General features: G+C 44.1%; 2 protein-coding genes across 9 annotated transcripts in view; one reads left to right on the forward strand and one right to left on the reverse strand.

Annotated features, from left to right (window-relative positions):
* The window catches only part of DNAH11 (dynein axonemal heavy chain 11), a 359611-nt gene extending 348559 nt beyond the window's left edge, over positions 1-11052 (forward strand). For all 4 annotated transcript variants that reach the window (XM_030308072.1, XM_032592424.1, XM_032592423.1 and 1 more), the window contains 5 exons: positions 1787-1969; positions 2049-2164; positions 9398-9510; positions 9967-10107; positions 10781-11052. In XM_030308072.1, coding sequence (XP_030163932.1) covers positions 1787-1969; positions 2049-2164; positions 9398-9510; positions 9967-10107; positions 10781-11028 — 801 coding nt within the window. In that variant the 3' untranslated portion in view covers positions 11029-11052. The remainder of the gene's footprint in view (positions 1-1786; positions 1970-2048; positions 2165-9397; positions 9511-9966; positions 10108-10780) is intronic.
* Positions 10711-15106, reverse strand: part of CDCA7L (cell division cycle associated 7 like) — a 38616-nt gene continuing 34220 nt past the window's right edge. For all 5 annotated transcript variants that reach the window (XM_030308083.2, XM_030308082.2, XM_030308084.1 and 2 more), the window contains 4 exons: positions 14848-14973; positions 13399-13548; positions 12387-12523; positions 10711-11876 (listed from right to left, as the gene is read on the reverse strand). In XM_030308083.2, the coding sequence (XP_030163943.2) occupies positions 11846-11876; positions 12387-12523; positions 13399-13548; positions 14848-14973 (444 nt within the window). In that variant the 3' untranslated portion in view covers positions 10711-11845. The remainder of the gene's footprint in view (positions 11877-12386; positions 12524-13398; positions 13549-14847; positions 14974-15106) is intronic.

Raw genomic sequence — 15106 nt, forward strand, 5'->3', positions numbered from 1 at the left:
CATTTAGAGGCTTTAGGATTTGTTGTGTGGTGTTTTATCCCATATACTAACATCTCCCTTATCTGAATGTTACACCTTTTTTTTTCCTTAAGAAGATGAAAAAGAAAAAAATCACCCATTTGGCAAAAGCTATAGTATTAACACAAGCAGAGAGGTAGATGAGGTCTTCATTTTGTTTTTTGGGCTTCATTCTTTCCAACAAAGAAGCTGACTGTTAAACCAGAAACTACAAAGCAAACCTCTTGAGATACCTCAACACCCCAAATAGGCAAACAGATTGTAGCAACGAATTTATTGAGTGCTTACTATATGCTAAGCACTTAAGTGCTTTATGAAGAAACCATTTAATTCTCAATAGCTCTGAGTAGTATCAGGATCCCTGTTACAGAATTAAGTTTAGGTGATTTGCTAGACAGCTAGAAAGGGCCAATGAAGGAAATCAAACTCCAGCTGATTCCAAAAGCCACCCCTTTACCTAACTTGCCTACTACACTGTTTTGTACTTTGTGCAGCTATTGTAGAGGAATAAGACTGCAGGACCCAAAAAATTACCTGCCGGGCGCTAAAGCAACTTGCTGTTAATGCTTTCAGAACTGTAGGCAGTAATCCCAGAAATCAGTGGGAGAGGGAAAGTGGCCTGGGGCTGAAGACAGACAGCACTATCTTCACTCTCTTGTCTACTTTAGGTATTTGTTGGTTTTCCGTAGCTCCGTGAGACCGGATAGACTAAACATGCACATTGAGCTACTGTATGCATCTTTGCATCTTTAATGTATAAGTTTTTTATTTCTTCAGGGCAATAAGTAAAGAAGACAGAGGCTTCCTCGTTGTTGAAAACGTTGATCTAAACTGCTTCCCCAAATTTTAGGCTGTGTCAGTTGGAAAGGGCAACATCATAGTCACCAGAATTAGCTCAAGCTTAAAGGGCATTTTTGGTTTGTGTGACTTTCAAAATGATTTTTTTTTAATTAGCGGATTACAAAATGTAATACCCAGATGTTGGGGTTCCACTTCCTCTGATTGTGTTGACATGCACAAGTGAAATGGAATTCATGACAGTTCTTCAATTCCCCAAATGCTACCAGTGAAAAAACTACAAATAGTAGCTCCTCCCTGATGGGATCTAAAGAAGGGGAGGGGCTGCGGTCACGCACAGGTAGCTGAGCTAGTTGGCAGTGCATCTGCCCACCTCCAAGGAGTGGCGGACATGTTTTCAATGCATTAGCAAGCATCATTGGGAGTTGTGGGATAGATTCTGGGACTTCCAAACATCAAGGATAGTGTCCCTGTGACTAAAAATGAAATACAAAGGGGACCCCTCGTTGACTCATTGGTTAAGCATCCAACTCTTGGTTTTGGCTCAGGCAATGATCTCGTGGTTTCCTGAGTTCAAGCCCCACGTAGGGCTCTGTGTAGACAGCATGGAGACTGCTTGGAATTCATATTCTCTCTCTCTCTCTCAAAAATAAACTTTAAGGGGCGCCTGGGTGGCGCAGTCGGTTAAGCGTCTGACTTCAGCCAGGTCACGATCTCGCGGTCCGTGAGTTCGAGCCCCGCATCAGGCTCTGGGCTGATGGCTCAGAGCCTGGAGCCTGTTTCCGATTCTGTGTCTCCCTCTCTCTCTGCCCCTCCCCCGTTCATGCTCTGTCTCTCTGTCCCAAAAATAAATAAAAACGTTGAAAAAAAAATTAAAAAAATAAAATAAAATAAATAAATAAACTTTAAAAGAATCTTTAAAAAAACGAAATACAAAGGAGCTAAATTTTGTGTGTGTTAATGATTTAAGGTTAAGAATGTCTTGGATGACATTTTGGAGAAACTTCCAGAAGAGTTCAACATGGCGGAGATAATGCAAAAAACCTCAAACAGAAGCCCCTATGTTCTTGTTTGCTTCCAAGAATGTGAGAGGATGAATATTCTTCTTCGGGAAATCCGTGTGTCACTTCAACAATTAGACCTTGGTTGGAAGGTGAGTTTAAAAGTGGTACCAGAGCAGGTTTTCCCACATTGGAGGGCACTCACTATGCGGCCTCTTTTCTCCATGCAAGGGGGAGCTGACGTTATCTCCTGACATGGAAGCCCAGCAGTCCCAGCTGAGTTATGACACAGTGCCAGACGCTTGGAGCAAACTGGCATATCCATCTACTTATGGCCTGGCCCACTGGTAAGCGATTCCCTCCCTGCTCCCACTGGCCTTTCTCCACCTGGGTGCTGGCTCAGCGTTCTGAGTTACTGTTGTGTCAGAAGAACTGTGAAGGCTATACTTTGTGAGTACTTTGGGGCCGTACTTTGCATAATTGTGCAAACAAACTACCACCAGTTGTTCCTGAGTGTCTTTCGTGGGTTGCTCCGAAGGTAAAAATCAGTGAAAAATCAGGTGAAAATCAGGGTCAAAGCAAGGGGTCATAGCCCCTTACTTACTAGCTATTTAATCTCGAACAAAATACCTGACCTTCCTAATTCCTCAGTTTATCATGTCAAAAATGTAGGGAATAAAATTCCTTCATTCAGTTATTTAAATGGCCATGGGAGGTAACCTGAGTTTGTTTTCGTGTCCCTTCATACCTTATTTTCAAAGCCAGTGATTACCAATGCCATCTCAAAGCTGACTTTCAAAAGCTCATAGTAGAGTACACCATAAATCCAACTGCTTCTGTGTGTGGCCATGAGTGGAGAGAGGTGTCCCAAAGCCATGGACGAACATTCACAGCTCCCTCACAGCCAGGGCTCTCTCCAACTGCTCCTTGGCCTTCATAGTCAACACACAAAGTTTGAAAGGTTCCCTCCATTCCTGTCTTTTTGGTATGGAATTTTCTTTAATCCATACTTTCCTAAGTCTTTCTTCCATGAACCAGAATGGTCCTCTGAACCTTAAATTGGAAGGCCCCATGGGAATTCCAAATGAGGGGTGCCTGTGACTCTTGATCTCACGGTTGTGAGTTCAAGCCCCATGTTGGGTACAGAGATTACTTTAAAAATAAAATCTTAAAAACAAAACTTTGGGGTACCTGGAAGGCTCACTTGGTTAAGTGTCAACTCTTGATCTCAGGGTCATGAGTTCAAGACCTGCTGTGGGCTACACACTGAAAATGTGTGCACCTTGGAACTGCCACATAGGCAGCCAGGTGTTTGCTGTGTAGGGAGGTGTGCCAACATAAGAATGGAAGGTGCAACAAGAACAGACACTCAGATCAATGGAACAAAACAGAGAACCCAGAAACCGACCCACAAATGTATGGCCAACTCATCTTTGACAAAGCAGGAAAGAATATCCGATGGAATAAAGACAGTCTCTTCAGCAAGTGGTGCTGGGAAAACTGGACAGTGACATGCAGAAGAATGAACCTGGGCCACTTTTTTACACCATACACAAAAATAAACTCAAAATGGATGAAAGACCTCAATGTAAGACAGGAAGCCATCAAAATCCTTGAGGAGAAAGCTGGCAAAAACCTCTTTGATCTTGGCTGCAGCGACTTCTTACTCAACACGTCTCTAGAGGCAAGGGAAATCAAAGCAAAAATGAACTACTGGGCCCTCATCAAAATAAAAAGCTTCTGCACAGTGAAGGAAACAATCAGCAAAACTAAAAGGAAACCGACAGAATAGGAGAAGCTATTTGCAAATGACATATCAGATAAAGGGTTAGTGTCCAAAATCTATAAAGAACTTATCAAACTCAACACCCAAAAAACAAATAATCCAGTGAAGAAATGGGTGAAAGACATGAATAGACACTTCTCCAAAGAAGACATCCAGATGGCCAACCAACACATGAAAAAAAAAAAATGCTCAACATCACTCATCAGGGAAATACAGTTCAAAACCACAATGAGATATCACCTCATACATGTCAGACTGGCTAACATCAACCACTCAGGCAACATCAGATGTTGGCAAGGATGCAGAGAAAGAGGATCTCTTTTGCATTGTTGGTAGGAATGCAAGCTGGTGCAGCCGCTCTGGAAAACAGTATGGAGGTTCCTCATAAAACTAAAAATAGAACTACCCTACAACCCACCTGTTGCACTACTAGGCATTTATCCACAGAATACAGGTGTGCTGTTTCGAAGGGACACGTGCACCCCCACATTTATAGCAGCACTATCAACAATAGCCAAAGTATATAGAAAGAGCCCAAATGTCCATCGATGGATGAATGGATAAAAAAGATGTGGTACATATATACAATGGAGTATTACTTGGCAATCAAAAAGAATGAAGTTTTGCCATTTGCAACTACGTGGATGGAACTGGAGGGTATTATGCTAAGTGAAATTAGTCAGAGAAAGACAAAAATCCTAGGACTTCGCTCATAGAGTGTTTCACCTTAAGAGGAAAAACAGATGAACATAAGGGAAGGGAAACAAAAATAATATAACAACAGGGAGGGGGACAAAACAGAAGAGACTCATAAATATGGAGAACAAACTGAGGGTTGCTGGAGGGGTTGTGGGAGGGGGGGGATGAGCTAAATGGGTAAGGGGCATTAAGGAATCTATTCCTGAAATCATTGTTGCACTATACAACTGGCAGCAAACAACTGGGAGAGTGAGCAAAGCTACTCACTGGATTTCTATGAATGCTGTGGATGTCCAACATTTTTTTTTTTTTTTTTTTTTTTTTTAGTTTTGAGAGAGAAGGGGATGGGAGGGTCAGAAAGAGAGGGAGAGAGAATCCCAAGCAGGCTCTGCACTATCAGCATGGAGCCCGATGCGGGGCTTGAACTCACAAACCATGAGATGAGCTGAAGTTGCATGCTTAACTGACTGAGCCAACCAAGTGCCCCCCAAATCAAATTTTTTATTTCCAATAAAAAATATTTACATTGTACTTAAGTTTTGTCATAATGGTAACTTTGGACTTCCATCTTATTTTGTGCTTATTTCTATATTTTTCTACTTTTATTCCAATTTTTTTCAGGCTTCTGTCAGTTTAACAGTTTTCTTTATTACATGCTTATCCTTACTATTTTAGCAGAGACACTTTACATTGTAGCCTACACACTTGGCTTTTTTAATGTTTATTTTAGAGAGAGAGAGAGAGAGAGTGCGCGCGCGCAAATGGGAAAAGGGGCAGAGAGAGACACAAAATCGGAAGTAGGCTCCAGGAGCTGTTAGCACACAGCCCCTGTGCAGGGCTTCAACTCACAAACCATGAGACCATGACCTGAGCTGAAGTCAGACACCCAAGCAACTGGGCCACCCAGGCACCCCCATACTTGACTGCTCTAATATAATGTAAAGTCAACACTTTAATCTCCCTCTTGCCTCCTCTGGTCTGCAATTGTAATTCAACCTTATTTTAAACCGTAATATTTTTGTTTATAGTCAGTATTATTTTTGCTTTGACAACATGTGTTGATGTCTTTGCTCCTTTGTTGCTTTTTACATCTGATTCTGGGCTCCTTTGTTCTGGGCCCCCATCTCTTTTCCCTGAAAGACGAAATCTATGCCAGGGCTCTCAGTATATATGGTGGGGAGTAAATGGTGTTCTTTATTGGTATCTTTTTCCCTACGCTCTTGTACTATGGGTAACCTGCAGTTCCAGCATACGAATAATTTCGGCGCTTGAGTTTGCTACCTCCATGGTTTTCTGGCATTTATTATAGCTGATGAGACTGTTCTTAAGTGTACTTGTCATCCCTTCACAACTAATGTTTTCTCTGGGGAAGTTCTTAAGATTTTTTTCTTTACTATCGATGTTCCGCAGTTTTACTGATGTATTTAGATGTGGGCTTTTAAAATTGTATCCTACTTGCTCCTGTGCTATCGTAAGTGTGTATGTCTACCCATTGCTTCCACCCTGAAAAATTATCAGCCCTTATGTCCCCCAATAAATGCCATCTTCCTCATAATCTTCATTGTATTTGCTTATCTGAACTCTTATTTTCAGTCTGTCTCTGCTATATCCTGGTTGATCTCATCACTTCTGGGGGGGGGGGACTTCATTTTGTCTTCAATGGTTTCTAGGTTTACTGTGTGTCTCCCCTTAACTTTTAAAATTTTATTGTCCTTGGGGCACCTGGGTGGCTCAGTCAGTTAAACATCCAAGTTTGGCTTACGTTGTGATCTCAGGGTTTGTAAGTCCAAGCCCCATGTCAGGCTCTGTGCTGACAGCTCGGAGCCTGGAGCCTGCTTCAGATTCTCTGTCTCCCTCTCTCTCTGCCCCTCCCCAACTCACAGTCTAGCTCTCAAAAAAGAACAAACGTTAAAAAAAAAAAGTTTAATTAAAAAAGATAACATTTCATTGTCCAAAATCAATTTTTCAATTCCAAGTTGTTTATACTGAAATCAGAGAAAGTACCCAACTTGGTTTCGTAATTTCCTGTTTTTAAGACTATTATTCTAGTTTCTTTCTCAGGGTTTTAAATATATTAAGAAAGAGTCCTTCAGATCCCACTTGTTTTTATTTGCTGCATGATTCAGCCTTCTTGTTCATTGGATTTGCTGACATTATCTTATGCCATATAATCAGCTGTCTTTATACTCAAAGAACAGGCTGGCTGGTTATAAAAAAAAAAAAAAGTGGAACCCACTCACTGTTGGGGGCTTTGTAGGCAGCGTGGCTTGCTCTGATCAAATGCTGCTGTATAGGGGTCTGTGGCTGACTTTCTTTCTCCTTTTCTAAAAGACTTCATGTTTTTTCTTCGCTATCCAGAGGATTCTGTCTTTGGTCTATATTAAAATGTGTCTTGGCATTGATTTTTCTTGGGTCACATTTTCTGGAAATATGGTACGTCCCTGATTTTACAAAGTCAGATTTGTAATTTAGGAAAACCCAAATTTCCTAAAATTGTACACAAGTTTTTCATTTCATTTTTAATTAATTTTTAAATTTACATCCAAGGTAGCATATGGTGCAACAATGATTTCAGGATTAGATTCCTTAATGCCCTTTACCCATTTAGCCCATCCCCCTTCCTGCAGCCACTCCAGCAACCCTCTGTTCTCTATATTTAAAGAGTCTTTTATGTTTTGTCCCCCTCCCTGGATATTTGGATATTTGTCTTTCTCTAATTTTGCTTACCATAATACCCTCCAGTTCCACCCACGTAGTTGCAAATGGCAAGATTTCATTCTTTTTGATTGCCGAGTAATATTCCATTGTGTGTATATATATATATATATATATATATATATATATACACACACACCACATCGTCTTTATCCATTCATCCATCCATGGACTTTGGGCTCTTTCCATACTTTGGCTATGGTTGATAGCACTACTATAAAACATTGGGGTACATGTGCCCCTTTGAAACATCACATCCATATCCCTTGGATAAATACCTAGTAGTGCAATTGCTGGGTGGTAGCGTAGTTCTATTTTTAATTTTTTGAGGAACTTGCATACTGTTTTCCAGAGTGGCTGCACCAGCTTGCATTCCCACCAGCAGTGCAAAAGAGATCCTCTTTCTCCGCATTCTCACCAACATTTATTGTTGCAGGAGTTAATGTTAGCCATTCTGACTTATGTGAGGTGATAGCTCATTGTGGTTTTGATTTATATTTCCCTGATGCATGATGTTGAGCATTTTTCACGTGTCGGTTGGCCATCTGGATGTCTTCTTTGGAGAAGTGTCTATTCATGTCTTTTGCCCACTTCTTCACTGGATTATGTTTTTTGGGTGTTGACTTTGAGAAATTCTTTATAGATTTTGGATACTAACCTTTTATCTGATATGTCATTTGCAAATATCTTCTCCCATTCCATCAGCTGCCTTTAGTTTTGCTGATTGTTTCCTTCCCTGTGCAGAAACATTTTGTTTTGATGAGGTCCCAACACTTCATTTTTGCTTTTGTTTCCCTTGTCCCCGGAGATGTGTTAAGAACTTGATGTGGCCAGTGTCAAAGAGGTTGTTGCCTGCTTTCTCCTCTAGGATTTTGATGGCTTCCTGTCTTACATTGAGGTCTTTCATCCATTTTGAGTTTATTTTTGTGTATTTTCCACTTAATTTTAAAATGTTTTTCTTCCTAATTTCATTTTTCTTACCTGGTCATTTCCAAACCAGAATCTTGTTTATACAGGCAATCATTTCCCTTTTTAAAAACTTGTTGTAATTTGGCTATAATGCATAGCCTCTTGTAACATTTTTAGATAAAAAATCTTTTTATTTTTTTAATGTTTTATTTTTAAGAGAGAGTGAGCACAAGCAGGGAAGGGACAGAGAGAGACAGAATCTGAAGCAGGCTCCAGGCTCTGAGCTGTCAGCACACAGCCTGATGCGGGGCCTGAACTCATGAACCACCAGATCATGACCTGAGCCAAAGTCAGATGCTTCACCAACTGGCCCTGAAAGTCTTTGCTTTTCCTTTTCATTGCCTTGTCAATTATGTTTTCCCTAAACCAGAGATTTGGAAGAACTGGCATGGGGCAGGTAAGAGCCATGCTGTAAACTGGCAGGCATTACAACAAACTTGTAGTGACCCAAGTGTGAATGTGAGCATCAGCCTTGCTGCTTTTGTAACACGTAACCAAACCAGGTGCCAGGAAACTTCAGGGCTAGCCCGCATGGCCCTCAGCCTAGAGAACTCCCTGCTGGCTTTAACATACGCACACTCCATTTTCTCTTTCTGGCAGCCCTGAATCCTACATTTCAAAGCTTGACAGGTCTCCTGATTTTATCAGAGAAGCTCTTTTTCCCATAGCCTCTGTGAGAGTTGGTCTCCTTCCTTGAAAAACTGTTGTGATGAGTTCTGAACTTGGGTAAAAAAACCTCATTTTCCCAAGCCACAGTCATGTAGAGGCTCGGAGGTGTGGTTTCCCCTTACTAGCTTTTTCTTCCCCCCATTCTTGACTATTGTATATGGAAAGTCCACTGTCTGGGCTCTACTGCCTCTGCCCTTCCCAGCAGCCATCCCTCCCACCCCAATCCTTACACACACACACACGCACTGCCACGCACACACCTCGTCCACACTCTGTTGGAGCCTGTCAGGTGGATTATACACACATCACCTGGGTGTGGTTGCCACGTATCACTAAGAGCATCAAAATAAAATTGTTAAGTAGTGATGAATTTTCCACATTCCTCAGTGTTTCTTGTCCCTAGTGGTAATAGTTAAAAAATTTCAACAGGAAAGAAAATCTCTTTAAAGGGATCTACTTCATCGGGGCGCCCGCGTGGCTCAGTTGGTTGAGTGTCCAATCTCGGCTCAGGTCATGATCTCACAGTCCGTGAGTCGAGCCCCACATTGGGCTCTGTGCTGACAGCTCGGAGTCTAGAGCCTGCTTCAGATTCTGTGTCTCCCTCTCTCTGACCCTCCCCTGTTCATGCTCTATCTCAAAAATAAACATTAAAAAAAAAAAATTTAAAAGAATCTACTTCACCTTTTCGGAAAACTCTATTACTAAAAAGTGCATTTGTTTCCTCCTACCTCGTGTTCACCAGGTTTAATGACCTCCTTTTGCGATGCCGGGAACTTGAAACCTGGACCCACGATCTTGCCCTTCCAGCTGTGGTGTGGCTTCCTGGCTTCTTCAACCCTCAGTCCTTCTTAACTGGTAAGGGCTCCAACTGGGCGGCCCCAGCTTCTGGCACAAATCCTGCCTCACCTGCCCTGCTCCCCAGTGCTCATGACACAGGAGGGAGGGGCAGGAGTGATAGCTGGGTGTGCAGAGAAAGTAAAGTTCCAAGCATAGCAGCCACGTGAAGTGGGATATAAACATTTTCTGTCAAAGGCCACGGGGTCTCTTCTCCGGTGGTTCCCTTCTGCCACCACAGTGCAAAACCAGATGCTGTATAACCAAATGGGCCTGGCTATTCCAGTAAAAGTTCATGTACACAAGCAGGGAGGTGTCCTGCAGGCCTCAGTTGGCCATCAGTCTAGCGCAGCCACACGCACATTTCCAGGAACCCGAAGCACAGCACAGTGCCTCAGTCAGAAAGGCAGCTGACTGTGGGCCCCTGGGAGCCCTTTTACCACTACATCCCATTTCCTGCTCCTTCTCTTCCCACAGCAATCATGCAGACCATGGCTCGCAAAAATGAGTGGCCCCTGGACAAAATGTGCTTGACTGTTGATGTTACCAAAAAAACCAAGGAAGATTATGGCCATCCTCCACGGGAAGGTGCCTATCTCCACGGGCTCCTCATGGAAGGTAAGACAGCACAAGCAGCACCGGTGTAGTTTTTAATTTAGGAGCTTTCTTCAATCAGTTGCAAGTGGGTATCTGTCCTTGGTTTACTCCACTTCTCTGTACTCACTCACATCTAACAGTTGTCTACCTCGTTTCACCACATTTAATGCCAGGATCTGGGTCCAATGTCAGCCAAGTTTTAAGGCACGTAGGGTGATGGCTGTCACTTCAATCTGCATCTGTATCTAGTGTTAAATTACCTGTGGCATTAAGACCTACACTAAAAAGATTGTGAAACGATTAAAAACTGTCACTTCACTCTGACATTTTACTACAAGATTTCTTTAAGCCCTTAAGATGCCTGTGCATGTGAGTCTCTAATATGGGTGGGTGGGAGTAAATGCATTCATTTTGAAGAATTCAATTTTTTAAAGAGAGGGCAACTTATTTGCTTTATTGTGCCTGAATTCTTGGAGAGTCTGTTTTCAAACAAGGTTTAGATCTTTTGAATTCAAATTAGTTCATTTTTCAAAGGAGAGTTTAGACGTGGAACCCTGAGCCCTGCCTCCAGTGTTTCTGTGGCACCCCTTAACCTCCCACACCAGTAAGGAAGCCGACAAGCAGTAACGACAAAACTGAACATTTATTGCTTCCAACACACCACACTGTTGCAATCCTTGTGTTTTTGCTATAGGTGCCAGATGGGACACACAGTCAGGAACCATTGCTGATGCCTGCCTCAAGGAGTTAACATCTGTGATGCCGGTTATCTTTGCAAAAGCCATACCCACAGACAGACAGGAAACTAAACACACCTATGAATGCCCGGTGTACAAAACCAAAATGAGGGGCCCAACCTACGTGTGGACCTTCAGATTGAAAAGCAAAGACAAGGCGGCCAAATGGGTCCTGGCAGGCGTGGCCCTGCTGCTGGAAGCCTGAGATGGCCCTCAGGCTCGGACAACACAGGCCTTGGCCGGGGGGGCCGCACACATTAATTTACTGAGAGCCATAAAACACACTCCAGCTTCTGGAATTTTTAAGTAACTTACATGTGCGTTAATTTTGCTTAAACACCGTCCTTAACGGTCTCCCCATCAGAAAGTGGGATTTGAGTTCTTGCACATAAACAAAATCTTTTTAAATTAAAAAAACCTAGAAGCCCCTGACCTCAGGCAGCAGGTGAATCCTGAAGGAAGAGGCAGACGGTCCTGCCGGCCAGCAGTGTCCCCAGGCCTCCAGTGTTGGTAACGTGACAGGTGACTTTTAATAAAAATAAAACTCTAGTATTCAAGATCTATGGGTTAATTGCACTTTGTAATTTAAGAGAACATTCTTTCTTTAACATAAATTTCCAATGACCCAGAGAAGCACTAACTACCTGGTCTGAACTGTGGTCACTGCCTGGGAGGTAAAGATCAAGGCACCAAACAGTGTCAAAGGCAAGAGCTGCTTATGCAACGTTTGCCCTGGAACTTACCTGGACTTTAACTCCACCCCATTTAAGCTGTGTTTTTGTCATATGCAGATGCTTTTAAACCACTCACTACGCATAGGGGCCCGTGGATATATGTAAATAGATTCCTCTGCTTTGCCGTCTTCCTGAGAAACCTTTTCAAGCATATAAACAATCTTAAAAAAATAGTATTTAGATCTACGAACAACTTCTGTATAAAAACACAACTGGAAGAAATTGTAGGCACCCGTGGGATGGCATATGTTGCTAGAGTTCTTTACAGTGAGGTGGCTGGTTTTGTTCTTAATCATCTTCTACCAGCTGCTTCTGTAAGCTGAGGAAAAGAAGGGAGGCGTCAGTGTGATGGGTATGGAGACGAACACAAAGCCGGGTTCTAGGCTCGAGTGCACAGCCCAGCCCCTCTGCGGCAGGCCTGCCCTGACTCCTTGGCCAGGCAGCGGGAGCCACGGGCCTCACTCCCGCACGCCAAACCACACTGCAGAATCCCAACGCAGCTTCCTCAGCCCTGGAAAGCAGTAACCGTGTCGGCCACGCCCTTTGCCCCAACCTCTCCCCTCAGCCTGCTTGCCTCCATTTGTTTTACACAATGAGGGGGGAACTGGGGATACAGGCAGTGCCAAAGCTGAAGATCCTAGCAAAGGAGGGAAACGTTCCAATAGGGAACACATCAGCCCTGAGCTGCTCTAATGCAAGCAGCTAGGGAATGGATGGCACTCAAGATGGTTTTTAAGCATCTGCCCGAAATACGGCAACCACTCCCGCCTCCACGGTCTCCCCGGCTGGAGCTGGAAATGACAGCCTCCATTTGTGACCTGTGACTTACCTCTCCAGGTATTCCTTAACATTATTGTAACCGTAAAACTTGGCTAGGTGAATGAGGATCCCTGTGGCACAGCGGCCATCACGCTTGCGACAGTAACTGCAATTGCAGATCCCACGGCAGGGAGGACACATCCAATCCTGGAAGAGCAGTTTCCCGTTACCTACATTGTGCTCAAGCCCGGCTCACTTGGTCTCTCCTCCAACCTTCAGTCACAGGACACTTCTAGTATATGGCACAGGGAGACTAAACGAGTCTCCTCCCCATGATTCAAAAGGCCCAGAGAGGTTGACCACCCAGGGTCCCACGTGTGGAGAAACACAGAAAATTAGACGCCTGCTTCAAACTGTGGAGATTTTAGGAGTACAAAAGAGCAGCGAGACGGACGTGTGAATTCTAGCTCTTCTACTTCCTAAACCACATAACCGGAGTCGTGGTCTATATTCATCTGCAAAATGGGGACAGCGATTTACCCCATGACTGCTGTGAAAGAGGTCACACGGCAGGGGTCAAGTAAGAGCAAAGACTCTGGGGCCAGACTGCCTAGGTTCAAGCGGATACATATTGACCATACTATTATCTCACTTCAAGGAGGGAACTGAGGACCTGGGAGGTTATGTACTCCATAAATTTAAATGACTTAGTAACAACTGCAAGTCAACTGTGTTAGGAAAACACCTTAGACGACAGCCAGGCACACAGTGACACACACCTGTCTCCTGGCCTCGCCTGAGGTAAGCCATGCTGCTGGAGGAAAGCCACACAGGTTCACCTGACAGACCATAACAGTAGGAAAGCAAGGCTTGGACCCTGGAAAACCCAGTCATCTCTTCTGCCCTATGGGTTAGCTTGCTCTCTTTCCAGAAGGAAACTCTTTTTTTTCCTCTGGAGTGTCGAGGGGTAGACCGAGCTCTGCAGCTACAGGTCCCCAATCATAAAGGGTCCTGAGAGCCCCATCCATCTCAGCTTGCTTCTCTTTGCCGGTGCAATTCACAAGTGCGCACACCGTTCCTACCGGGTCCAGCAGCGCAGATCTCACGTCCTCCCCGTAGCGATTCCGCAGGCACGGCCCACAGAACTGTCCTCGGACCCCACCGCAGCCCTGGTTCCGACACACCGTCTTGGTGTCGATGGTCTTCTGCCTGCACTGATGGCAAGTGTTGCCCTGAGGGAGGAAGGCGGTGGGTGGGTGAACTCAGGACTTACAGGGCAAAGCGCGCAAGCCCACATGCTGTCTATGTATGTTCAATAGGGCGTGAAGAGGCCGCGCCTCTCGCCCGCAGCGAGCAGCACTTCTCTGGTCCAAACCACAGGGAAACCTATTAGAGCAAGTAAGAGCAGGGCACCTAGAAGAAATGAAATGGTCAGAGAGGCCAGCAGAAAGACAGGAGGGGAAGAGCCCACAGAGGGTGACAGGGGCCCAAGTGGCCCTGAGCCCACGGCAGCCACATTTGGCTCCGGCCCAGCTTCCGGTGATCTGGAGCTTTTCAGTATAAAATTTCCCGGTGTTAAAATGTTGGCAATTACATTAAAAACATTTTAATATTGCCTTAATGGGACACTGCCTCATTTAAAAAATGATGCATAACACTACAAAGCCTCCCTCCAAATCACTGTTTAAAAGAAATTTTAACTCATTTCCTACCAACCACAGATATTGTCAAACTTTCGTTACTATGGTTCTGTTAATCAAAAAGCACACACACAAACACGGTATTTTTTTTTTCCTATGTTTAAAATAAACACCGGGGGGGGGGGGTGCGGTGCCTGGGTGGCTCAGTCGGTTGAGCGTCCGACTTTGGCTCAGGTCATGATCTCATGGCTCAGGAGTTCGAGCCCTGCGTGGGGCTCTGTGCTGACAGCTCAGAGCCTGGAACCTGCTTTGGATTCTGGGTCTCCCTCTCTCTCTCTGCCCCTCCCCTGCTCACACTCTCTTGTCTCTCTCAAAAATAAATAAACATTAAAAAAAAAATTGTTTTTAAATAAACACCAGGGGTACCTGGGTGGCTCAGTTAAGCATCTGACTTCGGCTCAGGTCATCATCTCACAGTTCGTGAGCTCAAAGCCCCACATCAGGCTCTGTGCTGCCAGCTCAGAGCACGGAACCTGCTTCAGATTCTGCTTGCACTCTCTCTCTCAAAAATAAACGTTAAAAAAATTTTCTTTAAATAAACACCATATAAATATTTAAAATGTTAAGTATTATCAATATGCTCTTCCAAACTATATGCCTGCGTCCCCACAACTCCTGTGCATCCCCCAGAGAGACCTCTCCTGAGGAGAATTCCCGCAGGAAGCCAACTCCCTCCACCCAGTTACAGTTGGTCCTCCCAGTCACAAGGGAGGCGGCCTGAGGGTCTAAGCCCAGATGCAGTTTAAAAACAATGCAGGATTTCTAATACCAGTTCCTTGGACTCCCAGTTAGAATCACAATCGTGCAAATTATTCATCATACAGAATTTACCAGAACTTTATCGTAGATTTTATCTCGAACGGTGATGGCAACATTTTCTAAGTCCTCTTCAGTGATATCCTCCACCGGCCGAAAGGAAGATACACGGTGACGCCGTCTGTACCCCTGGCATTTCCCCTGCAAGATGAGCCAAAGCAGAACCTGGTGTGAGATGTTCTGATTAAAAAACATGCATAAAAATTTCACACTCTCAGAGCTCCAGCGCCATAAATGTTAACTGTGTCCCTCTCCGATTTCCCTGGAATCATCT

This window comes from Lynx canadensis, chromosome A2 (assembly GCF_007474595.2).
Source record: "Lynx canadensis isolate LIC74 chromosome A2, mLynCan4.pri.v2, whole genome shotgun sequence".
NCBI classification, from domain to species: Eukaryota; Metazoa; Chordata; class Mammalia; order Carnivora; family Felidae; genus Lynx; species Lynx canadensis.